The following is a 23,762-nucleotide window of genomic DNA, read 5'->3' on the forward strand; positions in this document are numbered from 1 at the left end:
GTTCTTCAAAGTTTAATTTAAACCTGAAAACAAACTAAAGGATTTTGACAAATGTAAAACAATTTTTATTAAAAAAATGCTTTATAAAATTGCAAGATTCTACACTATTTCTGTTAGTCATTATAAATATTTAAAATAGCATGTGTTTTTATACATGGCACAGTGATTTATTCAGAAAATTAAAAAAGTTACCCCTGCAATAAAGGCATAAAAATGCTTGAAACATAACTTAAAAAAAAAAAGTTACATTACATTTGCTCGCAACAGCTACATTCCCCAGAGAAGTTCTGAGTTCACTCACAAAAACATTGAAATATAGATTTTTCCTCTGACCTCATATTATTTCAATCACAAAATTTTGTGCTCTCTTGCAAAAGTTTTGCGAGCTAATGCTCAGTTTCTCAGGGTTTTTTTTTCTCCCATATCTAATTTTTTCCCCATCACCATGTTATCATGTTGGGAGACAAAGGCTGAGTTCACAATGTCAGTCCAAATCCGATTATTTGTTTATCAGATTGGTATCTGATTGTCCACACTATTTATCGCAGCTGTTCAGATCTGATTGTGTGTTCTGTGGAGCTCTTGGATTTTCCGAAATATCTGGATTGGATTCTATGGCATGATGTTGCTTTGATAATGCCTACACCAAAAAACAACAACAGTAACATGGTGGGGCATTTCAGTACTGATGTCATCTTACAACATGATGTTTAGTCATGGTGCTGTATTACTGCGTCTAATGAAGCAGTGCCTGTTCACACTTGCTAAATATGATCCGATTCCAATCAGATATGCCCAACCAAAAATGGATTCTTCCAACAAATTGCCACATGGTGCTTTAACGTTCTGAAAATATCCACCTGAGGAGGTCAAAAGAAATGTGGAAGACTTAATTGCATTTTTTTTTTTTTTTTAATTATACTTTTGTTTGTCATTACACATTATGTTACTATAGTATTGCTTTAACAATAGCTACTTACAAGCAGCTCCTCAAAATAAATGCATAGTCTGAGAGCTGGTAGGCTTTATTGGTGAGAGGAAGGTGAAGAAATGAAAGAGGGCTGAATCAGCAGTGAGTTGCTCTCCGAGGACAGCGGTTGTCATGACTGCTATTGTTCTGATGTCATACTTTATATACGTTCTTGTTCAAATAATATCGCCTCGAGCCCTTTTTTCCCTGTGCTAGTTTTCTACACTCGCTCTTACAGTGCTCTCTTCTTAAAAATAAATAGATGAAAGACTATGTTTGTTTCAAAAGTTTTAAGTATGTGGGTTGTGTTTTTGGCAAGAGTGTGACTGCCATCTAGTGTTGGCTCAGGGAAGTTGTTTTGGATAGAATTTTCTGTGAGTACATAAATGAAATAAATGTAAATACGTCTTACCCAAATGGAAACCTCTCTTTCTCTCTAGATATATTTATATGACTCTGCTGAAATTATTGAATTGTTATGTAAAGATGTATTCCTTCTCTCTTTAGTCATCGGTTGGAGGTTCGAGCTCAGGTGGCTCAGGCATTCCTGTCAAAGTTCCAGCTGTCCGCCGCCGAGATGGCAACGTTACGCTCCGCGCGAGATGGACCCATTACTGAGGTGACCTCACGTTATTATAACAAGAAACTGCTTGCTATTCCCTATGAAATTTCATTTGAAAATCAAAGCATGTGAATGCTGTCGAACTACGAGATGGCAGATTGGCAACATTATTTTTTATCTTGAATGTTAATTATAAACAGTGTTGGGGGTAACGCATTGCAAGTAATGCGAGTTACATAATTGAATTACTTTTAAGTAACTAATAAATTAACACATGCAAAATATCTGAGGACCTTTTTTCAAACATGTAATGCAAGTGACTGATTTTCTCATTTATTGACTGGCTCCTGTCCCAATGTTGAGAGAAATCGTGAGTAAGTGCAGAGGTGTTGTGTGCGCTGTGCAAACATGATGGTTATTGTAATTCTGGACTAATGTGAACATGCATTTACTCATCTCACTTGAAAAAAAAAAAAAAAAAGATTCACAGGGTTGTATGGAAAAGTATTAAAAAATATGGAATTTGATTCGAGTAATTTGCAGGTCTGGATATGTTGTGAAATTTTTTAAAAAATAAGTGTTTTCGTGGTAAAAGTTTAGATATCATATAGTGATTGTCGAAGATTTTCATTATGAAATGTTATCAAACTTAACATACTATAAGCAAGTCTCTTTTGAATGTAATTTCCACTCAAACCAGCAACAGATAAAGGAACAGACGGTCATTTAATTCAGACTGTACTTTTTTTTTTTTTTTTTTTTTTTTTTTGTGATCGTGCAACATCAAACTACATTTATAGTACCAAACCAATGTGTCAGAGGTGAATACATGCAGGTTATGAAGCATTTTAGATGTTTTTGCATGTAATCAAGTGCATGTTATCACTTGGAGAAAACAGTTGGAAAAACAGAAAAATAATTACAGATGACTGTACTATATACCAATATAATGCTGAATATAATGCTGTACGATCCATTTATGTTAAATATGGTCTGAAAAATCTACAGAGAGGTTTAGAAAAATGACAAATGGCAAATGTGTAGGAACCCTGGGTTCAGTATTCTTCAAAATGTCAAGTCAAGTCACCTTTATTTATATAGCGCTTTTTACAATGCAGATTATGTCAAAGCAGCTTTACAGTAATAACTGGTGAATAATTTTGGCCAGCTTAAGTAAATCCAGTATTGATTCATTCGGTTGTAAAAATCAATAATTACTTCATGTATCTATCAGCACTGGAGAAAACAGTGATGTCAACATCCAGCTCAGTTCTGTTCGCATACAATGGTGTCAGTGCAGGCAGATCAAAAACATTGTTGAATTAAAAAATGCTCAAACTCAGAATATCACTCAAACCTGCAATATATTAAATAACACAGATATACTTTATTTAATCTCACTTTATGAATCAATGTCTTTGCTGCTGACCTTTGACGATCCAATTCAACCATACGAATGAGCAAAACACGTTTGCTTTTCAATTATTGTTTTTATTGTTGATGTAAGAGTGTTGAACTTTCTTCTCCTGTTCTTCTATAATTCAGAAAAGCATAGCAGCACAGCTGAAATGTTTGTTTGAGCTGCACCCTCTACTGTACAGGCATGAATTTGCATTTCCTTCAGCCTAAGGCTTATTAATTTCACTTTGGATGTGAAAGGGCCCTTGATTTGTTTTTATTTTGTTTTATCTATTTTTTTTTAATTAGTCTTTAGTTTTGTCATATTTATAAAAGATAGATATGCTAAACCGAGTCTTTCCGAAAAAAGCCGAGATCCTGGAGGCGTGTCTGCCGTCAGTGCTGTGGGCGGAGCTAAAGAGACACAAGCGTGTGCAGCTTCTGTGTAGAAATCACATGCTAGCTGCGACATCATTATGAGTAAAAAGGGAACAAAATCATTCGTGTTGTTTACCTTATATGCACTTGTGCGCCGATTGCCAACAAAACACAGACATCTGATGCAGTTTTACTCACCACCCACGATCTGCAAATCTGGGACTTGTTTACAAAGTATTCAACATCGAATTCCCGGGAACAAACAAACATACACACAAAACTCCGTTGCTGCCCCGGAAAAACAAACTTCATCCTCTGTTCCCTTAACGCTGGGTTCTTTAGGAAGCTGAAAAAGGTGATCTTTCCCTCACAACCAAAAATACACTCCTTTGGTGACAGGAGCTGCGTCTCATTTCAGAGGCTGCATCCTCAGGAGGTCGCATGTGAAGGCTGCATACGTCATCAAGGATGTCATATTTGAAAAGTAACCGTAATAAAATTGACTGATATTCATTTTGAGGTGTAAAATACTGTCATTTCTTTCATACGTTGCAATATAACGGTTATTTTTTCTTAAATGAGACTGCCTCGATTATGTATGCAGCCTTCAAAGTGTGCAGCCCCTGAATTGGGACACACCCATTGTTGAAAAATCTCTCTGCTTCCATATCCCTAACGAAACGCGTTGATAGGTGTGCTCTTGCTCTGGGTGATGTGTGTGCACATGCTTATCAGGGAGAAGTGCCTATATAAGGAATTCCGCTCTCTTTTGACGTCATACAGGACACACTCTTGTTTTGAAACTCTTTAACAGTGTAAATAAGTCAGAATGCATGAAATAGCATTAGACCCCCCCCCCCCCCTTTAAGGTAATGCAAAAGTACTGTAACACATTACTTTCCATAAAAAGTAACACAATTAGTTACTTTTTTAGGACATTAAAAACACATTACTTTCCCCAACACTGATTATAAATGTAATAATTATAATAATACATTTAATGCGTTTTTAACATCCCATTAAAAACAACAACAACAACAACAACAACAAAAAAACATGCAGAACAGACAGACATTATTTCATAAAAGTGAACTGGCAGGAGAAGTTTACAAACATTTCATCTCAATCTTCCAATTTTTATCAACTAGAATGTTTCATGATATTCTCAGTTAAAACTCTTAGATGAAACCATGTCTTGCAGACTACTTGAAAAATAAATGTCGACACATTTAGCTGTAATAGTTGATTGAGTGAGCTCTGTTTATTGCCTAGGACTTCTTCAGAGCGCTGAACCGTGTGAAGAACATCCACGAAGACGTGAAGGTCCTACTGAGGACCAACCAGCAAACAGCTGGGTGAGAGAAAATAGAATAGAATAAAATAGACTTAGAAAATGTCAATTTTTCAAAAAAAAAAAAAAAAAAAAACTTGACAACTTGATTCTCACAGGCTTTTTTACATGATATAGATGTTCAGTGATGTCTGTGCTTTAACTGCAGGCTGGAGATCATGGAGCAGATGGCTGTGTTACAGGAGACGGCATATGAACAGCTCTATCGCTGGGCTCAGAGTGAGTGCATGCTCTGGAGACACACACACACACAGCAGAGGCGAGAGAGAAGTTTCTGAAATATAAGCACAGCTGCTACTGCCTGAGAATTTGGAATGATTTATAACACTCCTCTGTTTTTTCCGTCATTTGTGATGATTTTAGTATTTCAGTACTATGTTTTAGTTACGTAAAATAATTAAAACAAGTAATTTATGTGGCTTAGTGCTATATAGATGTTTCTATGTCTGTCTTTGATGTCTGTAGATGAGTGCAGAGGGTTGACTCAGGAAACATGTGATATTCCTCCTGTGTTGAGTCAGGCTATGGAGTCTCTCCAGGATCGGCCTGTTCTTTATAAGTGAGTTCTTCTGTCGTTCACACATGCACAACAACGCACATTCATTCCATTCATTTTCTCTGTAGGCTTTTTAAAACATTGTTTAATATAGAGTTCAAAGCCATGAATCAAGCCAGTCAGCTCCGAGACGAATCTTGACTTTACAAATATTGATTTGAAGCATTGGATAAAAGATGAAGGTACAAGTCTACAAGTCTGTTGTCTACTTAAACCGTTTGAGATTTATCAAATATATAAGTAGAAGTGAAGAGAGACCAACTCAATGATATAACTTTTTAAAATCTTTATTTAAGAGTTCAGTCATAATTTTAATTTATGGTGAATACTGTTCAGAAGTTTGAACAAAAGTTTTTTTTTGTCTCTTTTGCTCACCATTCATTTGGTTGCATTTATTTGATATACAGTAATATTGTGAAATATCATTACAATTTAAAAGATCTGGTTGCTATTTGAATCCATGTTAAAATGTATTTATTCCTGTGATCAAAGTTGAATTTTTTTTTTTTACTCCAGTCTTTAGCGTCACATGATCCTTCAGAAATCATTCTAATATGCTGATTTGCTGCTCAAGAAACATTATTATTATCAATATTGAAAACAGTTGTGCTGCTTAATATTTTTGTTGAAAGCCTGATATATATTTCTTTCTGTTTGATGAACAGAAAGTTCAAAAGAACAACATTTAGTTGAATTGAATTGAATTTATTCAACATTTATTGGTACTGTAAACATAACAGTGGTTACCACACCTGTGAACAATTCCATCATGTACCACAAGGTGTCAGTCTAAAACATCCTTTTGGAAGCAGTTTCCTGTGTTTACTGTACCTTCCTCCAACTGTCAGAACGTTATGAATGTTCAGACTTCCGTAAAAGAAAACAGCAGTCAAGATTGATTAGTGTGTTTGAGTTAATGAGCCATATCAATACAATACAACAACAGCTTGGTTTGCATGAATGAACACAGCCATAAAAGTGACATATTTCTACAGTTTAAATAAACTCACTTCAGTATGTTTTGAATTTTGTTTAAATTACATAACATATTTTTGGTGAAGCCCACACAGGTTGTAGATATTATTCATACTGTTATTATTACTCATACTTAGGGCTAGCCATCTGAGAAAACCCCTTACCGAAAGTGCTAAACATCAGCACGTCCCACACTTTTGTGCTATGAAAATGAATGATACCTGATATTGCGTATATAAGAGGTAATTAGACACATAATCTACCCACGCCATATCTAGAGACCTGAAAATCACAGATAACAACTTATGGGTATTTTTTGACTTTGCAACCACCCAGAACACCCTAGCAACAACTCATAACACCATGTCAACTAGCAAAAACACTCTATCGTCATTTTGAGCTCAAATATTCTTAGGTTTCAAAACTTTTCAGCCAAACCTCGCAGACTTAAATATTTACTTGAAGTACCCCTGAGATTTAACAACATATTCACATGTTCACGGTTCTCAGTTAATGGTCAAATGACAGGATATATCTAACCTTTATTTAGTAAGTTTTAAAACAATCAAAGACTGTCATATGTTGTGATATGGCATTTCATATGAAAATGTCTCATATTGCTATACTGAGACATCCAGACGAAAAACAGAGACTCTACTGCTACTTTCTAATGGAAATCGTAACTTTTAAGGGTGTTCACACTTGGGTTCACTCTTTCCACCTGTTTTACACATACTCTGTTTGCAGTGCGTATGTGGTGCATATTTTTTCTGTGCCTATATATTCATAGATTAGAGAATTCACACGTCACACGGATGCAGTGTGGCAAATGTGTTGCAGGATCGGTGCGGTGTAGAAGTGAATCCGCACAGAGTCTATTTTTGGAATAAGTTCTTTGCACTCATTCACTGTGAACCGAGACACAGAGCTGATCGCGTGAGTGATGCGCACACTTCTCTGCATGGTGCAAACAGACAGTCTTTTGCGGTTTAATAAGGACAAAGCCTTATCGTGCTTTCGATTTTAGTTTTTTGACAGCAATGGCGAAAAACACGGCATTAACAACCATTTATGTTGTAACGAGAAGTTTAAATATAATTTATTAAATATAATAAATCTATGCATGGGAAATACTGCATGTAGTTACCTTGTATTACTCAGTACTTTCTTAGGTAAGTGCACACTGTAAAATAAAGTGCAACCCAATTTTTGCTGTGCTGCACATGCTGAGTTAGGCTGATAGTGCATGGTTTGTTGTTGAAATGAACTTGGATGAGTTTGAGATTATTTGACAAAAAAGACGTAAATACTAAATGTGTTACAACTCATTTGTCAAGGATAACACAATAAAATTAAAGGGTTAGTGCACCCAAAAATTTAAATTCTGTGATCAGCTACTCACCCTCCAGTCATTCCAAACCCGTAAGACTTTAATATTTTAATGAAATCTGAAAGATGTAGTCCACGCAACTACCACTTTGATGCTTTAAAAAGTTCATAATGAGATTGTAAAACTCACTCAATTCATATGGATTAGTTGTACAATCTCTTTATGATGCAACAAAGACAAGTGGTAGTTGTGTGGACTGTCAATGGAGGGCCAAAAGTCTTTTTTAGATTTAATTTAAATGTCTTCATTTGTGTTTTGAAGATGAACACAAGTCTTATGGTTTTAGAATGACATGAGGGTGAGTAAATGATGACATTTTTTTCATTTTGGGGTGAACTAACCCTTTAAAAAAAAACTTGTGTCTTCTGATTCTTGATATTTCAAAAAGGACACTATTGGCAATGGATATATTGGCATGCTGTCGCAATATGTCACAAATACAACTTTACAACCAGCTTTTCACTTTAAAGCTAAACCAACACTATTTGTTAAACCCTTAATATCCATAGGTAACTTATTCCACTCCTGTTCTCCTGTGTATTCAAAAAACCTCTACCCATACGTGGTCTTACAACAACACATATTAAGATCCATAAGATTTTGTCTTGTATTGTAAATTGTAAATTAAACCGGGGCTCTATTGGTAAGAATCTTCTGTACTTTTTTTTAGTTTCAGGTGAGCTACTCTTCTTTCAATTAGTAACCAGCCAAGCTGTTGAAAATGGTTATCATCCACGTTAGTAAAACAATGTACAGCTAATCTAATCAATTTATCTTGTAACTTTCCCACCCACATACTAGATAAATCAGACATCCAAGAGTTACAGGCATTCCAAAATGGAATTTCACTAAGCCTGAATTAAGCTATTTTAAATATTCATTATCCAGAAAATCTGGCTAGAAATTTAATCTTGGCATTTACTCTGCCTACAACTTTCAAGGCCATGCTTGCACCAGTTAAAGATAGTGTAGGCAATTTGTTTTATAAACACTTTTTGTTACACTGGTTAAAACTCTCTTCACACCCTGATGGCAATCAATAATAGAAGTGGTCTAAATATTAATAGATGTACATAAATCCCATGTGGCGGGGGACCATAAAATGTTCGTCCAATCATTGCATTCGGTCTGATAACATATGTATTTTCATACCTCCACACACCCTGCTCGTGCAGACATCACACGTCATCAGTGCGTTCCATAAGGCTATGCAGAGTTGTAGACAGACAGTCACCGAGTGCCACAAACAACCAGCAGCTGCCTTTTACAGTTCCTCCTGAATTAAAACAATGAGCTTATGTTGCATTCACGCTATGTTGTAACCGTAATTACAAGATAGCAACCCGTGACATTCTACCCAGAGCTGTTCACGTCCTCACACTCTGATTTATGCATTTCTATGTCAACACTATCAATGCCGAAATGAATCTGCAGCAATCAGGTGGTACAAGTTGGATCTCTGTAAGTTGTTTACTTTCATTATTATGGTAATGTGATGTGCTTTGAGACACGAAGTAATTTAACGCTGTCTATCATCTCGTGACGCTTTGTAGACTCTGCTCTGGTTGTGCGGGTTCATGTTTTTTGGAGGAAGCGTGGCTTTGAAGAGCGCTCTTAAGAGAGGGTGGGATTTCATGCTTACAAAGCTAACTTGCTAATGCTAGCCTTTCCGAAGTTGCCTACCCTACCTTTAAATTATTGTCAAAAACAGATTCAAAAGATGTATTACTCTTATCTGTATGACCATAAATGGTATGGTACCATAAATAGTATTTGAAGTGCAAGTGATCGCACCGGCGCCTCCATGTTGGCTGTCATGCAGCGCTCTATTATTCAGCCTTAACACTCTGCATATTTATCTAGGTAAATGTTAAAGGTACAATATGTAATAATTTTGTCCGCTAGAGGTCGCTAGAAGCCTATTCAAAACAAAGGCGTAGCTTGATGACGCCAGGTTTTAGAGCGAAATCTTGGGACATTTTGCATCCATCTCAACGGATGGTGCAAAAGAATAGGGATTGGAGTCGGGAAGAAATCATGTTCATGGATGAGATTATTAACGTTACTGTAGTATGAAGCAGAGCAAGACCGAGTGTTGTGGGAGCTGAACGAGGCCGCTGGAGAGATTGCGCAACACGCCTCATGAGCAGCGGAACTTTATTATGGAACTTTTCCAGTCATGAGTATGAGGTAACGCAGCTCTGTTTATTATTAGATACATTTGAGTGTGTTGAAAATTATGTTAGAGCGTTACTCTGTGTGTTTGCTCGGTGGCCAATGTGAGACACTGTTGCACACTGCAGTAAACTGATCGATTTTAGAATATCATATTAAATACTGGATGTCCTGTGTTGATAAATGGCATGCAATTAATTTTAAAACGTATTGTATGATGGATAAAATTATATATTACTGTTAATAAAAATAAAGCTGCATCTGATTATGCTATGTTAGCTACTTGATAAAATAGTGTTTTTCTCTGAGGCATGGTAAAGCATGGTGCTCGAAAAAAATCAAGAAAATTGATTTAAAAAATAAGACTAAACGTGTTGAGCTATATAACAACAGTTTGTTTTCTGTCTATAAATATATCAAAACAGTTGTTCCCTTGTCTGTTAAAACATGTAATATTTTAAAGCGTCTTTGGTGTTTCCATGGTTTCTACAAAATAAAACCGGAAACTGAGGGTAACGCGGGTATGACGCAATTGACAGGAGGCGACTCACATGTCCCGGAGCCTTGGTTAAAATTGCAGTTTTCTCACGATTTACAAATAGTTGGAAACATTTGGGATATTGTAAGTATTCAGGTGAACAAAATATATTACACTGGCCTAGTGGTTTTCGGATATTTTACTGCAAAAATATTATCATATTGCACCTTTTAAAGCGAGCGGCCATGTAAAGTTGCTACTACTTGCGCGTTTCAAATGGTAAGCCATATTTGATAGGGCTGGGGCGATACTATCGATGCATCGCAATTCGTGGATCATTTCTGATATCGCAAATTGATTCTGAGCTTAGTTTTTAACAGCAGATGCCGCTCTAGGTTATTTTTTAACCTCATGCTCAAATGCTCACGAAGAAGACCGCTCGTGCGTTCGGCTGAGACTGACAATGTATCATGATGCGAGATTAATGTAAACAGCCCACCGCAAACACCCTTGGAATTCACTTCAACCTTTTCGAACTTTATGAATGATTATTAAAACAGGGCCAAGTACACAACCCTGAGGGACTCTATTTACAAGTTTCCCCTCCGAAAATATCCCTCCAACTTCTACTCTCTGAACTCTTCCTGTTAGATAAGAAGCCAACCATGCAATCACTGTACTCAAGAAAGACTTAACACTTAATTTATCTAACAGTATTGAGTGGTTCTCTGTATTAAAAGCTTTTTGTAGGTCCAAAAGAACAATGCCACGCAAATTACTTTCATCCATCTGTTTCCTTATGAAGTATGTTGAATAAATTAAACAAGTATCTGTTGAATAAGACCTCCTATGAAAATCATAAATTAATCTATTCATACATCTGTTTATGCACAACCTTTTCTATTATTTTTAAAGAATGGAATGTAGAATGGAGACCAGACAACCAGATAAGTCCCCAGATCATGTCTTTTTCCTTTCAATAGCTAATTTCTTCAACGCTACTTTTGGTGCAGCAATCTGTAAAAACATCCCCAGCATCTCTCAATAGTTGTCAAAATGTACAGATATTCTCACATTGTTTCCGTTTCTATCTTTCCTAAAACTTCAGTTTATCTTTTTTATAGACCACACAGTTTCCCAAGGTGCCACAGTAGCGTCATGCGTTGGATAGGCTTGCGCGTTTTCCTGTCATTCCATGTTTTTTTTTTTTTTTTTTTCACAGATTTTTATGTTTTCTTGTTCTCTGTCTTTCTGTCTGTGTCCCCTTCTCTTTTATCCCACACCCTCACCCCCAACCCACCTCCGCCCCCTCGACCCGCAGTGATTTTATCTACAGGAGTCCAAGGCCGAAGGAGAAAGAGTGAGAGGATGGGGCCCCCAGAGTTCCTGGAATCTGTGCCAAACTTCTCCATCCCTCCTCTCCTCCCTTTTTCTCTGGCCGCTGCGGTCGCTACTGTTTAGTCTGCACAGGGCCGTTCTCAGCCCGTAGATCAAAACATGGCCACATTTCCTAACTGCGAATGGGGCCCTCCATTGTTTTTGTCTGTGTGTGTGACCCTGGATCTTTCAAAACTAAAGTATTTTTTTCTTGCTGATTTCGGTGACTCTTCTGAAGGTCTCACACTGTCTGTTTTGTTTTATGGCCGGGCATCTAATCTTGTTTATAATAGAAATGTACAAACTACATATTTTCAGTATGTACCTCAATATGACTTAACAAGACAAAAAAAAAAAAAAAAAAAAACATTAAAATAGGCTTGAACCAGGAAAACCTGGATAAATGAATTTAAAATTTAAAAGTGTGATTTCTAGACATGGAATAGTCATGTAAACAACTACAATCTTAAAACTCCATGGGCATTTTTATAATGGATAGTTGGAGTCAAAATGGCTGACAACCACTTTGCTAGGGGGTCTTCTGAAAATTTTAGAGAAAAAAAGATTAAAAAACATTTTAAGAAAGGCGAATTTTACATTACATTACATTACTACCTATTAATTTTACTTTGTATGGACTGAAATTAGTAGATTATTCATGATTTCATACAATTGGCATCCCTGGTTTTCAACAGTATGAAGTCAAAACAACTGTGTATATAGAATTATATAGAATTGTAAAATATTTTATTTATTACTGATGTTCATTTTTCTTTTCTCCTTTGTAACAATATTTTTTTTTTTATTAAAAACACAATTCAATTTGAATCTTTTGTGAAATTTAATCTCTCTACATTTTACTACATATAACTTATATAGTTAACTAACTAAATATTTTCCAGATAACATTTTAATAATTATTTTGGTTTTAGTACAATGACAATATAAAAGACAATTTTTTTTTTATTTTTTAAACATCATGTCTTTATAATTTCAAGCGTACTCTTCCCAGTTATATGCATAAACATCCTTTATTTTGTGAATGGGGTTCCTCGTTAGAGGGTGAGCATATATGGAAGTTCTCAGCAACAAAACATGACGATGTGTCTAATCACTAAGGAGCTATGGGGAAAAAGTCATAATGACAAAGTTGTTTGATGGGAACTCAAGAATGAGCACATTACCAGACCCTTCACACACAACTCTCTTGAGCGGTGATGTTGTGCTTTTAACAGGCCAATAAAAAGAATTAGCCACTGCTAAGGCATTGACTCTACATTAAAAGAAAATTTAAATATGTGCAATATATATTGTTGTTTTGAAAAAATAAATGCCAGAAAAAAACAAATTTGGAACAGCCTTCAATTGAGAAGGATCCTTTTTGCCTGCAGAGAATGTAGTTCCAACATAAGCTAACTGGGCCATGCTAACTAGCCAAACCTTGACCTATTGAATTCATATCTAATTCTCACTCTTTTTTTCTACTTCTCCCAGGTACACACTGGATGAGTTCGGAACGGCGCGGCGTTCTTCCGTGGTCCGAGGTTTTATTGACGCCCTGACCCGCGGAGGCCCGGGCGGCACCCCGAGACCCATAGAGATGCACTCTCACGATCCAATGAGGTAGAGTCCGCGAAAAGTGCACTCATTGCGATCATTCCATTCAAAAGCTTGCGGAAACACAATGGATGACATTTTCTATTCTACACACTAAAAATAATCACTTCAAACCGGCTATAATTGGGGGTCATTTTAAGGGTCACGCCGTTGTTAGCCACTAAAGGCCACTAAAAGCCTCTCCATCGCTGATTAACATCCTCAAATGTAGAGCCGCCATGCTCCTTTATGTGCTGCGTATCCTGAAGCTGCAAATCCAATTCCGCGTCTAAGCACATTAAACCCAACCTGATTCTTTCAGGGAAGTGCTTCCTCTTTCATAGAATTACTTAGTGTTGGTTCAGAGAAAGGTCGGGCTGTTGAGATCTATGGATTGTCACACGTGCTCCAGGCCGGCACCCCATCAAGCTTTCGAACGCCCTCCTCCCCCCTCCCGTCAGGAACCCGAGGAGAGAACATGAGGTTCTTGGCAGAACATCGATAAAAGTGGGAAGCGGTGGTTCTCAGAACAGCACTTCCCCCCCCGCTGTCCGATGTTAAAGGATATGGAGCCGATGTAATGATAGCTGACTGTGTGATGGCCTCAAATCTCAGGAAATCTATAACTCAACTAGGTGTACTACAAATCTAGAAGAAACACTTCAAGGAATTAATCATCTAGTCATCCAGTTCCTACCTGTGCAAGCTGTTTTTGTTTGCTAAGGCCATCATCACTATTGCAATTGTTCATTGTTAGGGTTAGAGATTTGAACAAACCCCTAAAATGGGGTATGAAAGGAATAGTTAACCCCAAAATGAAAATTGTCATCATTTACTCACCTTCATTCTAAACCTGAAAAGTGGCCAGTCACATAGAAAGCTTTTTTGCATTCCACTGTGCTGCTTTTCCATTGTTTTTATGTAAACATAAATGTGCTAGATGGATGTGTTGACCTTTGCATTTTTTGAAGACAAGGCATGGCTTAAAAAAGTAAAATGTTAAATGAAGTTCAACTGATATGTGAGCTGACATTATCGAGTGTACCTCTCACTTTGCAAAAACCAAACATTCCTTGAGATTCTGTTCTTTCATGGTGTGACTCAAGATATGGAGGCAAAAAAATGTCCCTTATTGAGGTTTTGTCTTATATTTCTAAACTATGTAATTAATCATTATCACTTTAACAAGAGTACTGTTTTTCCCAAATATTAGCACGATTGCAAATATTAATTTTATTCAGCAGTTCAATAAACAAGATGTTACATTTTAGGCACAATGTTACTGCTTAACTGCTTTACTAAAGAGCAATTTTGTTTCATCCCTGAATGAATCAGCATTTTTTAATGAATTGATGATTTAATGACAAAGACCTTCACTTGCTTCGTTTCTGAATGAATCAGCATTTTTGAAGGAATCTGATTATTTTTTTTAATTACACTTTTTTTTGAATAAGAAAATAGTGTTTTGTTTTGTTTTTTGTTCAGTATCATAAATGATACATCAAGCTTTTATGACTCATATAGTATGATACACACTCAGCAAAAAAAGTACTAAAACTGTCACTAGGCCAGCACCCTTTCATAAGGTACTAATTATGTAGCATTTATGTATTTAAATGGTTAGTTTTATGATCAAAGCTCTGTAGTTTTTAGTATGGAGGCATATATAATGCAATGATATCAAATGATGATTGAGAGATGTACAAATAATACACATTTCTAAAAAATTATGTATGGATAATGATAAATGATGTTTGTATCTCTATTTGTACTTATACATTTCTGTTTGAACACACAATCATCTAAACAGGTATGTTGGGGACATGTTGGCCTGGCTTCACCAAGCCACAGCCTCAGAGAAGGAGCACCTGGAAGCTTTGCTCAAGCAGGTTACCGTGCAAGGTACAGTATCTACGCTGGAAGTGAGATTTGCTAGTTCAGAACTAGTTTGCTTCCAATATGAACAAATCTGTCTACACTGTGATGTGTCATATTTGAGTAGAGGCCTTTATTTGTTTTAATGTTCATCTAAATATAGCTATAATGTGTCAATTGTTTGTTCAAAATTTATTAATTTCACTTTTGATTCAGTGTTACTTGCCATTTCTTTATGGAGAGAAAATATAACTCCACACTCTATTAAAGGGTTAGTTCACCCAAAAATGAAAATTATGTCATTAATGACTCGCCCTCATGTCATTCCAAACCCGTAAGACCTCTGTTCATCTTCGGAGCACAGTTTAAGATATTTTCGATTTAGTCCGAGAGCTTCCCTCCATTGAAAATGTATGTACGATATACTGTCCATGTCCAGAAAGGTAATAAAAACATTATCAAAGTAGTCCATGTGACATCAGTGGGATTTGTTGAAGCATCGAAAATACATTTTGGTCCAAAAACAACAAAAACTACAACTTTATTCAGCATTTTCTTCTCTTCCGGGTCTGTTGTCAATCCGCGTTCACGACTCCGTAGTGACGCTACTTGTGACAGCGATTGCTGCTGTGTAGGAGCTTCTTCCATCGCTCTTAGTTCTTCGTCCATGTATTCGGGTTCAAATAAATATGGCTGAGCAAATCCTTAGACATGTTTGCGAAGGTTGTTTTGTTTACAGCGTGCGTCTCCCTCAGACTGTAAACGAAGCTCGAGCGCACCAGATAATACGTCAGTAGCGTCACTGCGGAGTCGTGAACGCAGATTGACAACAGACCCGGAAGAGAAGACAGTGCTGAATAAAGTCGTAGTTTTGTTATTTTTGGACCAAAATTTATTTTCGATGCTTCAACAAATTCTTACTAACCCACTGATGTCACATGGACAGTATATGGGCTACTTTACATGGACAGTATACCATACATACATTTTCAATGGAGGGGCAGAAAGCTCTCGGACTAAATCGAAAATATCTTAAACTGTGTTCCGAAGATGAACGGAGGTCTTAAGGGTTTGGAACGACATGAGCGTGACTCATTAATGACATAATTTTCATTTTTGGGTGAACTAACCCTTTAAGCACATTTGGCATTTTTTTGTAATTAATTGTGAAATTTACTAGCGATTTTGGAGTGAAAATTGTTTCTACACCTGTTCTTTTCAATTCTTTCACACAGAAGTCACTTTCAAACCATCAGATTTCTGTTCATCAACATAGTGAATTCGCATTACCAAATTCCAGTAGGAATCAGTGCTATAGGGAAATTCGCTGCACTGAGCGATATGGCTTTCACATCGGAGATGTGCATTTTCATAGTTTCTAACTATTGGCGGAAGTATCCGCTTTTTGGCGTGTTCAAACTGGAAAAGATTTTAGTTAAAGTAGCGCCTTTTGGGGGAAATAAATTGGCTCCTACTTCAGAGTAGGATCAAACCTAGCTCAATAGGAACTACCAGTGACGTACGCTGATTGGCATGCCATACGAAACACCGGCACCCTCCATTTTTAAAAAGCTGTGTAAACTCAGTTTACATATACTTACTCCACGAACATGGAAAACAGCCAGACATGAACATACTGAAATGTTAACAGAATTTACCTGTCTCCTTTGTGGTGTTGTGTTCTTTTCTCTGCCTTGATGCAAGTTGTCATAGGAGATTTTGTCTTTCTCTTTTTTGCTCTTTCAATCACTTAAATTAAATGTCTACATTCCATCTCCATTATCACAAAGCCCACGACACACAACATCCACCTCCATCCACCACGTTGTAAAAGGCGCACTTCATAAATGACGTCACTGTTGATCGGCTTCTGTCACTTCAGAGTTCCTACTGGCAGTGCGAATGCAGCCAGGAAAATGTCCCTAGGGGAAAAGTTTGTTCTCGGGGGACCGCCCTGGTGGTTAGTTCCTATAACTGACTTCCTATAACTACCCGGTGTGAAAGCCCCTAAAGCTATTTGGTTTGAAAGTGACTTCTATGTAAACTGTCCTTCTTACTATTGACAATTGACCTATTTTTGCCCATGAAATTTCACAGAATTTTCGATAATGTGACTTCACATTGCCCATGTACACACTGTAAAGTTTCAGGAGTGACATGTACACTTATTATATATGTTTTGCGACTCGTTGTTTGCAATTGGCTCAATAAACTATACAGTTTATGGAGTTAATAAAGTAGGCAGATGCAGGTCGCAATATTTAGGTTTGTTTTTAATATAAAGTATTTTGATTAATCTCCGCTTATATGGGCTTGTTCTTGATTACTGTTTTTTTTCTAGGAAGATTTGGCAACACAAATGAGTCAAGACTCTGGTTTTCATACAGAAGAGAAACGCATCCCTAATTGTTCAGTTCGGTTCTGTACTCACTGCATATCTTTTTTGTAAATGTGGTTGTCACTACCTGCAATTTTCAGGAGTAAATTACTGAACTGTGTGTGAACAGAACGGGATTAATCACTAAAAGGTGAAATGACAACTGAATTTAACTGCAGTGTGAACGTGGCCACAAAGACTGCAAACATTTTAGAACTTATAGAGTTTTACCTCGCTCTCTGAATGTAGTTGAGTTGTAGATAAATTGTTCTGCTGTGTTTGTGCAGGGGTTGAAGAAAACATGCAGGAAGTAGTTGGCCACATCACCGAAGGAGTGTGCAGACCACTCAAGGTGAGATGAAAACAATGTCATTAGAACTAATAATTAAACAATATTTAAAAAAATATCAACTCTGAGTTGTGAATTAGTGGTTAGTAGTTGAGCTGTGGTGCTCAAATGGGCAACCAAGGTTCAAGTCCTGCTTGCAACACTTCTTAATCCCATAAACACCTCATATGGTACTTTCCTTAGGACTGTGTGTATTTAAGTGATTCATATTTAAGCAAACCTGATCTGTGTTTCTTTATTTCCTCCACCAGGTGCGAATCGAGCAGGTGATCATTGCAGAGCCAGGTGCAGTTCTTCTGTATAAACTCTCCAACCTGCTCAAGTTCTACCATCACACCATCAGGTACACACACACACACACACCTTTGTGAATGGCTTTTATTGTCTTCATTTCAGGATAAATTTGATGGAAGGACAAATCCTTCTTATTATTTTACTGCAGAGCTTAGCATACATCCCAAAAAGAAATGGCATAGCCTTTAATACTGCAGTTTTTCCGAATGCATCTGTCTCTCTCATGCAGTGGCATCATAGGTACCAGTGTTTCCTCTCTATTGATGACCATCGATGAGATGCACATGCTCAGTAAGAAGATGTTCTTCAACAGTCTTAGTCTCCATGCCAGTCGCCTCATGGATAAAGTAAGTACCTCTCAGTTTTTTTCCTTGTCAACTAAAATGTAAACTTATAAGACTAGTTTACAGTTGTTGAAATAAAGCTGAAATAAAATAAAATGTAAATATTAGAGGAAAAACATAAACTTAAAAATGTAAAAGCTAATTCAAAGTATTAATAATACTGCAATGGTATATAAATGATACTAAAATAACACTTACTGTACATATACCAAGTTCATCAAATCTCTCTTCTGTTCTGGTGTTCCCATTTTCATATATCTGAAAAGATATGAAAAATCTTACATTATTTACTCACCCTCATGCTAGTAATCCAGTAAATAACACTTTAATGCCTGAAAACAGCCCAGAACACCCTTGAGTTGTGGAGCTCTAACACAACATCCTGTCCTTCTATAGTGATTGACACAAGTGAATGCAAATGTGCCTTACGGTCATTCATCAGTTGGATCGTTTTTTTAACAGGCTGAAAAACAGCATTCTCGGACCAAGGATTTTAAATTATCCCCAAAATATCCTTGAACACGAACAGGCTACTTTGGAGAAAAAAAACAACACTTCATTGATAAGTGGATCAATAGCCAGAACAAGATGGCCTCCTCTCCACACTTCTGAGAGAATTATCGCCTTAGCAGCACACTAATCAAATCACCTCAGGCTTAGGACGTTACGCATCACTCCCTGACGTCGCTCAGTGCCAGGAACACCAGGCCAAGCTAATAAGCTATATTAGAGGCAGCAGAGCCTTAGGTAGTGTTCGCGTAGCAGGGTGTTTATTAGTCAGCCTTCAGAGGTGTCAGTCTCACTGTCAGACATGACTAGTTTGATTTTCAGGGTCTTGGACATGAGTTAGAATGGTAAATATACTGCTATTAAAAGTCTGAATATGAGGAGCCAAAAGCTCTGAATGTTTTGTCAGAGGGCCAGTGACATGATGCTTATTTTTTTGTGTCTGAACCTATGAATTAATTTAAGAAGACATTAAAAATGCACTTCATACTCAGTGATTTTAATACATCTCATGATGGACATGTTTTCAATTTTTTCCATTAAAATTAATTTTGATATTTTTGAGAGACAAAATGTGGTGTAACCAAGAGAAACACTTAAACCTATTAGTAGAAAGTTTATTTAAATTGTTCATAGAAAAATCGTACATAGTTTGGCTTAAAATGAATGTTGTCAATGTCGAATAGTATAATTCCAAGAAAATACTGATATTTGAAAAATGTGATCAATACTTTTAAATTGAAAAATATATTTAAACAGTTAAAAATAAAGAATTACAACATTTATTTGTGTGCACTCAAGGTACATTCGAGGCATGAGGGAAATATTATTCATGGGTGCATCAGTCGTCTTTTTCATTAAAGGGATAGTTCACCCAAAAATGCAAAAAATCTGTCATCATTTACTCACCCTCATGTCGTTCCAAACCGCTCAATTCAAATGGATTAGTTTTACAATCTCTTTATGAACTTTTTGAATCGTCAAAGTATCGGTTGCATAGCTGCCAATGGAGGGACAGAAAGCTCTCAGATTTCATCAAAAAGATCCTAATTTTGTTCTGAAGATGAACGAAAGTCTTACAGGTGTGGAACGACATGAGTAAGTAATTAATGAGAGAATTTTCATTTTTGGGTGAACTAACCCTTTAAATTAAAACTTGTGTTGAAATGGGTATGAAACCCACAAAACCTACAATATATTACTTGTGTTTTAAACAAGATGTTTTTCTTGTTTTCTCAGGTAGAGCTTCCACCTCCTGATTTGGGTCCCACTGCCTCCCTCACTCAGACTCTGTCTCTCCTCAGAGAGGTTTTGGCCTCCCATGATTCATCAGTTCTGCCTCTTGATGCCCGTCAGGCTGACTTTGCCCAGGTGACTTTTTATTTGATGTTTTGTCGAGGAATCCAGTGGTCCACCTCTTGGTGACTGGAATGTGATAGTTTGTAAGAAATACTTAGTTTTTTTCGTTTTGTGTTTTTTGTTTTGTATTTTGATTTGTGTTTTGTATGGTCAACTTGTATTGATGTACTATACAACATTTATTAAGTAGTTTTGTAGAAGTGAAACCTTTTTGTAACACTTATGCATCTTTTTTTTATTGTTTCATTCTAGAAATGAATTGGTTGTCGTATATTTTTGTGTTTGTTTATCCATGTGCATTTCAGTAATATTATATACTATTTTCCATATAGGCATGGAGTGCTGTACTTATTTTCAGTGTTGGGGATAACACATTACTAGTAACGCGAGTTACTTCACGTTATCAGATTAAATTTTTCACAAATGTACCTTATTTATTTAATCTCACTTTATTAACCAATGTCTTTGCTGCCGATGATCCAATTGAACCATGCTACATACATGAAAAGCGAGATTCAGTGAACTGCGAACTGCGATTCATTGAATAGAGGGTATGCATCGACGTCACTTTCCCGCTGAAAGTGCGCTCCCTCAGCTGGACTGAGTGCTGCGTGGCTGGATTTAACAGGGGAAACTGCGAAAACGCGAGTAAAACTAACGATTTACACTAAAGGTTGGAATTGAATGTAGTGGATGTGGATATTGACATGCAGCCAGGAGTCGTGTTTCCTGACATTTATATGTGCCTTTTTTCGACGGCGGGGAAATACATAAAGCAAATCTGCCTGTGAATATTTTATATAACTACAATATAGGTAGGTTTAAATCTGCGTAATCACTTATAATTAATGTTATATCGTCATATTGTCCAGCCCTAAAACATATATAGTTTTATAGTATGGTTTTTGTCAGTGTTGTTTATTGAAAAACACCCAATTATGCAGAATATTAGATGGAAAATATTTAATTGATCAGTTGTCAACACAATATGTAACAATACCATATATACGGTATGATTTTACCTCAAAATCCAACAATTTGACACAAAATGATAACTGCAAATCCACGTTTCTCTGCCTGGATTCGTTGCATTCTGCAGTTTTTAAATATATACCTCAGGTTTTGTATCAAAGCTATTTGTACAGTCAATCACAAAGCTCTTTCTCGTTTTGGATGTGTTTTGTGTTTTTCACAACTTTCCTGCTGAAAACCAATACTGCCGCTCAAGGGGCTCGCACACCGGACGCGAAGCTCAGTGCCACGCTGCGCCGCGACATGTCTTTCAAATTCAAACGCATTGTCTTATATTTTTTTCTTCAGTCTTTTGCCACTCATTTGGCGTGACCGCAGTCATAACGGTCGACGGTGACGTCACGTGCATACCCTCTATACTTAGTAAGGAGGCCATAATAATTTTTGACTCATGGCTGAAGTTAAGTTTCTCCAGCTCTCCCCAGGTTGGCAAAAAAAGTATCTTAAAATGCATCAAATTGATGCTTTAAAATATGGAATATTTTTTTTTTTTTTACGGGGGACCATGCCCCCGGACTACGGTGGCCGAGAGAGCTCAACGCGCTGCAAATGAAGAAAACACATGCAAATAGAAAAAACACCAGCAAATACAGAAAACATCTTCATAAGTTTGACAACACATGCGCTGCAAATTCCACAACACTTACAAAAAGACAAACGCGCTGCAAATAGGCTAGAGGGGTAATATCCTTCTCAACTTTTTCAACCTGACCCGTTTTCATGCCTGATACTAATAAACAAAAACGACTTTTGTGTTTGGTTTGTTTGAGCTGCGCCCTCTACAGGCGTGAATTTGCATTTCCTTCAGCCTGAGGCTTATTCATTTCACTTTTGTGTGGTCCTTTCATTTGCCAAAAATAGAAGTTTATATATATATATATATATATATATATATATAAGTGCTGTCAACGTTGTTAATGCATGCAATCATTTTTTTCCAGTTTAACGCATTAAACATGTTTAACGAAATTAACGCAGCATCCATTTTTTGCATCCTTTGGATAGCATTACAATATGATCACGCTCTTATTCATGCAAATGATTTTAAACCATTTAAGCACACCAAAAGAGAAAAAGAGAACGCGCTGTCTGTGAATGTCCTGTCACACACACAACGCACAGAAAGACATGCGCCAGTATCAGGCACATGGATGGCGCACCAGAATCGAGTTCTCTGTCAGGTTTGAACGGACAATAACACGCACTATAATGCCAGAAATGTCCGTTTTGTCCAGTATCCTCATTAGAGCAGCCTTGAATGAGTAAATAAAGTCTTAAACGGAAGTAAAGAGTTATGAGAAAGTGGGATGCGTGTGAGATCTGCGTCATGTGCGGCAGCTAATTGAAGATAATCAAAGAACAAAGATAACATAGAAAAATAACTTTTGTAGCTTTAATGTTTATTTTATTTAGTCTATAATTTATGCTGTGCAGACTGTTTGGTAACTTTATTCAGTTTCTGTATTTTTCCTATCCGTTAGACAGGTAGGAAGGGCACAGGTTAATATGACATTTATTATGGGTTTATGTGAGGATTGTTCTAAGTTTACTTAAATTAAAAGTTGTTGTATTTTTGAAGCCTAATGTTAAAAAATGATAGCTGTCAATTACACTGGAATGTTGAATGTCTATAATTCATGTTTAAAATTGGGGAAAAAACTCATCAGTAGCAGTATAAGTATCAGTGATACTGGCCTTTATTCATAAAAAGAGGCCATTAAACGTATTTAAAATATACTTGTTTAATATGTTTTAATTTTGGAGATTAACTGTGAAATTATTACATTGTAAAATATATAAAAAAAACTTGTGATTAATTGAGTTTTTTTTTTTTAAATCGATTGACAGCACTAAAATATATATATATATATATATATATATATATATATATATATATATATATATATATATATATATAATATTTATGTTATAAAACAAACAAGCACAACAAGCCCAGCCCGGGTGAGAACACAAAAGTAACATGACGCATTACTTATTTAATACCATAAAAAAAAGTGATGCAATTAGTTACTTTTTTTGGGGAGTAACGCAATATTGTAACACATCACTTTTAAATTACCCCAACACTGCTTAAGTTTATGTCAAACAGAGGTCATGACTTTTTTTACCCCATTATCCTGGTTCTCAGGTGTTGTCCTGCATCCTTGACCCATTGCTGCAGCTCTGCACAGTATCAGCCAGTAACCTGGGCACAGCAGATATGGCCACCTACATGGTGAACTCCCTCTACATGATGAAGACCACACTGGCGCTCTTTGAGTTCACAGACAAACGCTTAGAAATGCTGGAATTTCAGGTTTGTTACACATGGACTTATTGCAAAATTATAAATTATAAGATAATTTAGACAATTTAAAATTATAAATGAGTCAAAGTGAGTTTAAACCTTTTTGTAATT

General features: G+C 36.5%; 1 protein-coding gene across 2 annotated transcripts in view; it reads left to right on the forward strand.

The window, feature by feature from the left end:
• cog6 (component of oligomeric golgi complex 6) overlaps positions 1 to 23,762 on the forward strand; it is a 68,350-nt gene that overhangs the window by 24,488 nt on the left and 20,100 nt on the right. For both annotated transcript variants that reach the window (XM_067365406.1, XM_067365405.1), the window contains 11 exons: positions 1,478 to 1,589; positions 4,581 to 4,663; positions 4,808 to 4,878; positions 5,125 to 5,218; positions 13,105 to 13,233; positions 15,017 to 15,108; positions 17,746 to 17,810; positions 18,059 to 18,150; positions 18,331 to 18,448; positions 20,192 to 20,323; positions 23,493 to 23,660. In XM_067365406.1, the coding sequence (XP_067221507.1) occupies positions 1,478 to 1,589; positions 4,581 to 4,663; positions 4,808 to 4,878; positions 5,125 to 5,218; positions 13,105 to 13,233; positions 15,017 to 15,108; positions 17,746 to 17,810; positions 18,059 to 18,150; positions 18,331 to 18,448; positions 20,192 to 20,323; positions 23,493 to 23,660 (1,156 nt within the window). The remainder of the gene's footprint in view (positions 1 to 1,477; positions 1,590 to 4,580; positions 4,664 to 4,807; positions 4,879 to 5,124; positions 5,219 to 13,104; positions 13,234 to 15,016; positions 15,109 to 17,745; positions 17,811 to 18,058; positions 18,151 to 18,330; positions 18,449 to 20,191; positions 20,324 to 23,492; positions 23,661 to 23,762) is intronic.

Source organism: Chanodichthys erythropterus, chromosome 17 (genome assembly GCF_024489055.1).
Source record: "Chanodichthys erythropterus isolate Z2021 chromosome 17, ASM2448905v1, whole genome shotgun sequence".
Classification (NCBI taxonomy): Eukaryota; Metazoa; Chordata; class Actinopteri; order Cypriniformes; family Xenocyprididae; genus Chanodichthys; species Chanodichthys erythropterus.